Below are 8,462 nucleotides of genomic sequence, written 5' to 3' on the forward strand. Positions count from 1 at the left end.
GGATTCTCTAAGTACTGAGGACTTTGAGTAGGCTGATTTCTCCTATCTTCTTAAACCAACTCATTTGCTTTCAACATCCCTTCCAGAATATTAAGCCTTCATCAGGTTGTTCTTTTGGGTTATTTATAACACATTTTTCTGCACACTGGAGAGTCCCCCAGAGTAGGCAGAGTCCCCTATCTTATCTGTAAGTGATATGGGTTGTGGCCTTTATTATTCACACAGAGATCAGTTTATTATTAGATGCAGCAATTACAAGGGCTTATCCTAGCTTTGGCCATCCCAGCATGTATTTAGATCTGCGAAAAGTGTGACAGCCACCATGGTCTGCTCTAACTTCTGCCATGCCCTCTCATGTGGTCTTGAACAAGTCATCATCAATTAATCTACTGCTTCGGTATAAAGGGAAGAAACAGTGATCTAAACTGGAGAACTGTTATGAAGACAAAAGAAACAAACTGTAGAAGTCAGGTATATATGACCAATAGCCTGCTTCATACACTGGACAGTTTGCCCCAGTGATTCTAATAAGAGAGCACGCTGCATACCTATTTTATCTGGTGGGCAAAAGAAGAAGAGGAGATTGGATTTATACACTTTACTCAGTGGCTTACAATCTCCTTGCCTTCCTCTCCCCACAACAGACACCCTGTGTGGTAGATGGGACTGAGAGAGCTCTTTGAGAACTGCTCTTGAGAGAACTGCTCTGATAACTGTAGCTTGCCCAAGGTCACCCAGCAGCTACATGTAGAGGAGTGGGGAATCAAACTCAGTTCTCTCAGATTAGAGTTTGCACTCGTAACCACTATACCAAACTGGTGTAGAACTTGCAACAACAGTTTATATGGCTCTTTACAACTTTTTATCAATATCAGAACAAAAGCAAAGTTATTATGCACATGCTCACAGTAGCCTGGATCCTATGATTGCATAAGATCCCTTCGTCTGCCTCTAGTACTTTTGTTTGTGCAAGACAGAGGTTTTCAATGAGCCATTGTGCAAGCGGAAGTGCAAGCATTAGAGCAAGTGAGTCATGCTCTGGCCAAAGTGAAGTACATGTGGAACACTGTCAGAGGATTCATGCCATAAACTCTCATCCAGTTCACTATGTACATACGGAATGTTTGAGGAAGAGCACACTCCATTCACTTCAAAATATGGGGCATGTACTTCTCTATAGAGTACACAGTACTACTACCATCATTGGAAATAAACAAGAATCCCTTTATCATGTAAATCCCATATACACATTGGAGAGAGCACTAGTTCTGGACTATTCTACTAAAACCGAATGTCTGTTCTTTCCAGGTAGTGTATTAACTTCAGAACACCAGATAGACAACAAAACCTTCACGGAAATATGATCAATTTTCTGAAGTCTGCTTTTGACATTTGAATAATTTTTAATTGAGGGGAGGAGAATAGGGAGGAAGAAGAACCATATTTACCAGATAGTTATTGTTCCAAGATTAGTAAAGGGGCATGGAGGAAGGAATCAGAGACACTGCTTCTCCACTGTAAGCCTCTTACACTGATCTTGGAACATACAAGGATTCTAATATAGCCCTTGCTTCATTCTATGAACTATAGCATTAAGATATAAAAAGTTTTAGGATGTGGAACAGGACCTTTCACCTAATAGTGTCCTCATGTCAACACTCACAAGAGTCATCACATGCACTGCAGGGGTTTTAAAGTAAGTGTTAAAAACTTCATTTTGGCAAAGGCCACTCATGTAGCTGAAATTCCTGACAACCATGTTACAAATCCTCTAAGCAACACAGAATATGTGGAATTCTCACTGGAAATCTGAGGCCAACTTTAAGGTGGCCAAATTTTGCATCTCAGCATGTTTACTAAGGAAGCAGCTAGTTAAGTCTTTTTATTAATTATGTCTGTAGTATTGAAATCAGCTGCCTATGCGGTGTTGAAATTTTACTGTATGTAGATGTACTGATGATTCTGTCTGCATGTCAATCCTGGTTGTTCTATGATCTTAACAAGTAAATATAAAGGTTGAAAGTCTGACTATACAATAAAGCAAGAGAGAGGGCCTCAACATTAACAGGATTCAAACTCAAACGTGGAAAATTAGAAGGACACTACCTATAGTTTTGCCTGGAAACAAATATTTTAAAACAATGTTATATACAAGTACTACAAAATCTACAGCTTTAATCACAGATCAACATTTGCTTACCAATTAATTAATGTACAAATAGCAAGCAAAGACTTTGGTAGATCTGAAGGACCCAGGTACACAGGGCCCTTCTCCATATACTGGGTCTCAAGAATTGTTTTCCTTCCAACTTGTGTCTTAAGTCCCTACACAGTTTGCCTTTCAGGGTACAACTACTGCAGTTTTCTTCTAACAGCAAGAACCATAGGCAACTGAAGACAATAGCACAGAGCCAAAATCAGTCAATACTTTTTCACCTAGATTTTCCACAATACTAACAGGCCTTCAACTTTGTTTCTGAATACATTGTGGTACTGGTGAGTAACTAATGCCATTCTACATTCCCTAGTGTGATCAGAAAGGGAAAAAGCCTCCACCCACTGAAATCAACAGGACTTAGACGGGTTAACTTGGTCTGGATTGTACATTTTTTCAACCTTGTTGCTCTGTTTTTGATTTCCACTGAGAAAGAAATGGGGATCTTATCTTATTTCTTGGATCAGAGTGGAGACAACCCATGAAATGTGAATTTTGGAAACATCATTCACAAACAGCAAAAGCAAAAGAAAGCAAAAACAAGTAAATTTTATTCCGTATTACTTAAAAAATCAAAACCAATTAAAAAAAAGAAAGGAAAGGGAAGTAAGAAGCAGTAAACTGGGCAGAATCAGTGATGGCCAATCACCTGCGATTTTCATCCAGCACATCCAAGACTTGCTGGTAAGCCCTACGGGTGGAAGACTGGATGAGCGACAAAATGCCCCGAGCAGAGTAAAGATTAGATCCATCTTCAGAGAACATTTGGGGAGGGCAGACACGAACCTGTTGAGGTGATGGTGTCACACTGTTTGTGCAAGCGTGGCAAATGAAGAGAGAAACACTGATGTCAGGTTTTAGTCAGGAAAAGTTTTACCCACCAATCAACCCTTTTTGAAAATGTCCTGCTTTGTCCTATGGTTTCCCTATCAACAGGTAAAACACCATCAAGGAAGAGTTAGTGGCTATCGTGTGAATTACATCTAGAAATCCTTTTCATGAGCCAAAAGGTAATGTAAAAGTAACTCATTTTTGATCCATGGTGATCAAGAAATTTTATGTTAACACATAACAGACCTGGTAAGATGCAGGGTTGTTATTTTTTAAAGAATAATAATTCTTTAGTAGAATACAGTTAAATTGTATAAATAAAGAACATCAGAGACACAGTTATTCAGGAACAGAAAGAGGAGGGATATGCTTAAAACGTTTTGGAAAACAGATGTTTAGCTAAAACAGTAGTGATAGTATGTTTTGGTATACAAATATGAGGCTAGAGCATGCAAAAATGGGACTATACCAGAAACACAGAGAGAGAGAAAGACAGACATTGCTGAAGAATTCCAGCCATCACTCTAAACAAAGCTCCCAACAGGATCTGCTTTTAAATGCCCTTAAGAATTTATCTCCAAAACAAATACTATGTGTCCAAAGCTGTGCCTTGATTCGAAAATAAATTATAGTACAGACTAGCACTAGAAATGCACATTTCAGTATTAACTTCAATTGGATTATATTTCAAATGCTGACTCTTGAGAGATCCTAGTATGATTTCAGGAAGGGACAATCTGAAGGGATAAAAAAATACTGAGCAAAATCTTATGCTGTCTTTAAATATTTTGCTGTTTAATTTCAAGCATCAATAACAACATCAATCAAGATACTAACATTTATTGTCCCTTACTAAAAGGGTAAATACAGATGAGTGCTATTAAGTAGCTCATGACAAGCACCTTTGACAAGAAGTCCCATCAAATGGAGAGGTCGCAAGTATATTTTCAGCTAACTTTTTTTTAAGTGAACCTGATGAACATTAATACGAAGTAGTTCTGGTTTATTCTGCAATAAATTTCAAAAGCAGTTATGGTCCAACCTCCTCTCCAGAGTCACAAACAGCTTTTAGATAATATTGTTTTGGGCCTTTTTTTGGACAGAAGAAAATACAGAAAGGAGAAACAACAGAACTTTGGGGTGGGGGAGAGAGAGCAGCAGGACGATTACCGTGGAAAGGGAAAACATGTTTCAACCTATGACACTGTAATACATGTCCCCGTGTAAAATTTATGTCCTAGAGTAATGCTCTGTCAAAACTGTCTGTTGTGTAGGGCTTTTATTTGTACAAATAGCTCTTGTGAATAAACCAGACCTCCTTGGGAAAACACTATATTTGGGCTACATATTGTAACTACACTCTGTTTTGCATGACCGCTTTTCAGTGGACCACTGCCACTCAGGTTTAACGCAAGCAAATCACTCAAGAGAAGCTGTCATTCCAACCCTTAGCATATCCGATCAAAAAATATCAAAAGGTTTAAGACACACTTGGTCCCAAGGAACTATGCTCAGGTTTGCAGCCCTATCTTACCTTGCAACCCGGATAATACAACATAACTACCTATTCTAATAGAAACTAACTTTCTATTCGAGGAAATACCAGCCAAGCTACAAATGAACATGAATTCTACCAACACTTCCATGAAGTGCTGACAGGGTGCCCTTTTAAAGGCTGCTTGTAAGATAAATCACTGATACTATTCAGAACAGATATCCTAAATGAGCACCATGCTTCATGTAAGATAGAATCCTAACTAAACAATGTAATCACACAAATTACCTGCAGGGTTCTAAAATAACGCAGGCAGAGCCCATGCATATTTACTCATGGGTAAGTCTAGCTGTGCTCAATACAGCTTCCTCTGAAGGAGAAGTGTATAAGACAAGTCTTAAACATGGGGAAATTGTTCCACACCAAATCAGATCAGAACCAGGAACAATATTGCAGATGTGGCTTGATGTAAGACAAATGCAAAGATCCCAAGCAAAATAATCCCTTTTGTGCATCTTTTCCCAAAAACACAGTGTAGGGAGTTACAACCGACAGTTTTTAAGAACTCTCCATATAAGGAACAGGTTACAAGCTGCTCAGTGAGCGATTGTGAGGTCTGCTAAGGAAAAGGTTTTCTGTGCAGAATCTAGAAAGAGATGTATATACAATAAGCAAAAAGTTCTCTCTGTTGATCTCGTTTGTCTCCTTTAATTAAGGGCTCTTGCTGACAAGTTCTGCAGACGAGATGTGACAATGAGCATTTTCCCCGAAAATATCTAGTAAGCTTTTCACCAATACTTAATGTAAACTGAAGTTTGTTTTCAGGTTGGCTACCTTCACACACCACAAAAATCAGCCCCTGGAACTGATTTTATAATTGAGAATCCAAGTTCACTGAAGGAAGAAATCTACAGATTAGCATCTTGCACATGTTTATGCCTTTCACCTCACAAGAACTGCCCCAGGGACCTTCTGCAAGGCTGATTGTGCATATAATGTCTGAAAGAACGTGGGGTTGATCCAGCTAAGAAACACTCTCAGGTTAGTAGGGTACAATGCCGCACCCATATACACAGATGTTCAGGATAAAAATCACTTCTACATCGAACTTTCATACCACCGTCACGAACATCATACTCCAAATAACTATAGGAAGTGAACACAGACGCACATGCAGAATCTTTTTCATCTTAAACCTTGAGAAGGAATTATATACTTTCTCAGCAGTTACTGAGAAATGGAGCCACTTACTCCAGCAATTGCAAACATGCAAAGCTTCTCTCAAAGCATAAGCAACAAAGGTTTATTAAATACTTTATGCCCCCCTGTTGAAACTGCAGTGTCAAAATCAACTATGGATTCCAGATCCTGACATTTCTATCTTAAAAAAAGAAAAGTAAAAGGTAACCTCAAGTATTGACTACCTAACAAAGAAGGGAGAGGAACTGAGAACTTGAAAACAGCCTCTCTATTCAGATACTTCTCTGTAACAACAAGCTACATGAAGGGGAAGAGAGATCGTGTCTTCTTGTCCTACCCACCTGGCACACCTATCTCACCTCCAGGCCCAGTGGATGTCACTGCAGGAGTTTAACATTTGCAAAAGGCCAAGATGCATAAAACCAATGTGCATAAACCAAAACAACACAATCCATATCCCACACACAATCCAGGAACTGAGCAGATAATTTGGTCTGATGTTCGCTGAATTTTAAATGCATGTTACATTAATTCAAGGAAGTCTAGCAGGTTCAGGCCTGGATACTGTACCAAGGAAGACTCAGGGTCTTCCCTATCACATATAATTGTTTTTGGCAGAAAAATTAGTCTGAACTGGTCTTTTTAAAAAAACCTATTAATTTTAAGGCCAAATATTTGCCTGTATACATCACAGGCAAAGCAACCCATTTTTAAAACTGGTAAAATTTTGTCAAGACTTATATCTTGAAGCAAATATACATCCTACTGAAAATTCTTTCAGGCATCTCGTCAGTCTTGCAGAGAGAAACACAATTAAAGACACATTTGATTTGTGGAATGGTTAATAGCGGTCAAGATTACATTTCAACTTCAGCGGTGTGGATTAACGGGAGCTGTGCCACTTTAATTCTCAGGAGAGTTTCAGGGCAGTGCCACCACCAGGGCTTTTTTTTCTGGGGGAACGCACTGGAATGGAGTTCCAGAACCTCTTTGACAAAGTTCTTTTAAAAATGTTTAAAAGTTCATGAGTTTTCAGTATATAGATTGAAAACTTCATTTCCCTCTTGAGAGTTCCGGCACCTCTTTAAAAAAAAGAAGAAAAGCCCTGGTCACAACAAATAATAACTGTGATTATCTTAAACAGGAAGCCTTTTGAATAAATGTAAGGTCATGAAGCAAGGCATTATTATTTTATTATTTCTTGTAACTAGCTCTCATTAGCATTGGAAAACATTAACAATTCTCTCTGTTCTAATAGCTGCCAGTAAAGCCACTCCATACACTAGTGTGGCAGGTGCAGAGACAACAATGTAAAAACACTGTTCATGAAAGATGGAGAAGAAAAAGAATCACACAAATTCTTCTTTTAGAAGTTGCATAATTTGTTGTAGAATTTTTTCATTGAGCTAACATACTAGAACAGGGGTGTCAAACGTGCAGCCTGGGGGCCAGATCAGGCCCTCAGAGGACTTCTATCAGGCCCGCAGTGGAACTGGCTGTCTTCTGCTTCTTCTTCCAGTTCTGCTGCTGCTGTGTCATCAAAGATTTGCAGCTTACAGATACACACCTGAACAGCATACTCAAGATTGCAACAGCACAGACATTTTGATGCAATAATTCATAGCAAGAGGTGTCAGTTATCAGACACTGTTAAATAAACAAAATATTGCAAGACTGCTAATTTTTAAGCATGTTTTTATTTTATGTAAAAAAAACCCCAGCCTTATGTGTTTGTGGCCTTTATAAAGTTTATATCTCTGCTACCTGGCATTACATTTTGTGACACACATAGCCCGGCCCAACAAGGTCTCATTTATGTCAGATCCGGCCCTCATAACAAATGAGTTTGACACCCCTGTACTAGAACTTGATGGCACAGTGCATACTAGAATGTGGAAGATGTCTGTGTGACAGAGCTGCTGCCATGGCAAGGACATAGCTACACACATACAGACTCATCATCCTGGTGGATAGAAAAAAGGTGTTTACCGAATGTTGCATAACAGCTTGGGAAAGTGCTTGAACACTTGAATGGATAGTACTTGGAGGCAGCAGCCTGGGGACTCAGCCTTTTCTTCTCAGGTCTACCTATCAGAATGTCACAGCAAGCGACATTTCTGTAATTCTATTTTTTATTTTCTTTAAAAAAAATTTTTGTATTTTTCATATGTGCATGTGTGTGCGCATGTGCAACTGGAAGTCATGGCAACCTCTGGTGACTGACTGTGTGTGCACCTGGAAGTCATGGCAACCTCTGGATACTGACCCCTACTGGGGGCCTGGAGGATATTCAGAGAGGTGGCCTGAAAAAAGTCTGCCCCCGCCTCCTGACCGCTGGTATTCCAAGGAGGTCTCCCATCCAAGTACTTGCCAGAGTCAACCCTGCTTAGCTATATGACAAGACTGGGCTTGCCTGGGCTATCCAGGTCAGGGCATCTCTGTGTTCTAGACATTCCAATCCACATGGGATTTCAGTGGTGAATGTCACCATATTCCTTTCAACTGCGAATAAGACTAAGAGAAATACTTTAACTGGAAGAAAAGAGACTTAAGGCAAGTCTTACATGATAACCATCTTCAAGTACTTGAAGGGCTGTCATACAGAAGATGGTACGGAGTGGTTTTTTGTTGCCCCAGAAGGTCGGACCAGAACCAGTGGGTTGAAATTAAACCAGAAGAGTTTTCAGCTAAACGTTAGGAAGAACTTCCTGACAGTTAGAG

At 39.4% G+C, this 8,462-nt stretch overlaps 1 protein-coding gene across 7 annotated transcripts in view; it reads right to left on the bottom strand.

The window, feature by feature from the left end:
* The window catches only part of MFF (mitochondrial fission factor), a 41,050-nt gene that overhangs the window by 16,058 nt on the left and 16,530 nt on the right, over positions 1-8,462 (bottom strand). For 3 of the 7 annotated variants that reach the window (XM_015417828.1, XM_015417827.1, XM_015417826.1), the window contains exon 7: positions 2,865-3,023. The exons of the other annotated variants lie outside the window; for them this stretch is intronic. In XM_015417828.1, coding sequence (XP_015273314.1) covers positions 2,865-3,023 — 159 coding nt within the window. The remainder of the gene's footprint in view (positions 1-2,864; positions 3,024-8,462) is intronic. 7 annotated transcript variants of the gene reach the window in all.

This window comes from Gekko japonicus, unplaced genomic scaffold (assembly GCF_001447785.1).
Source record: "Gekko japonicus isolate JY-2015 unplaced genomic scaffold, Gekko_japonicus_V1.1 scaffold302, whole genome shotgun sequence".
NCBI lineage: Eukaryota > Metazoa > Chordata > Lepidosauria > Squamata > Gekkonidae > Gekko > Gekko japonicus.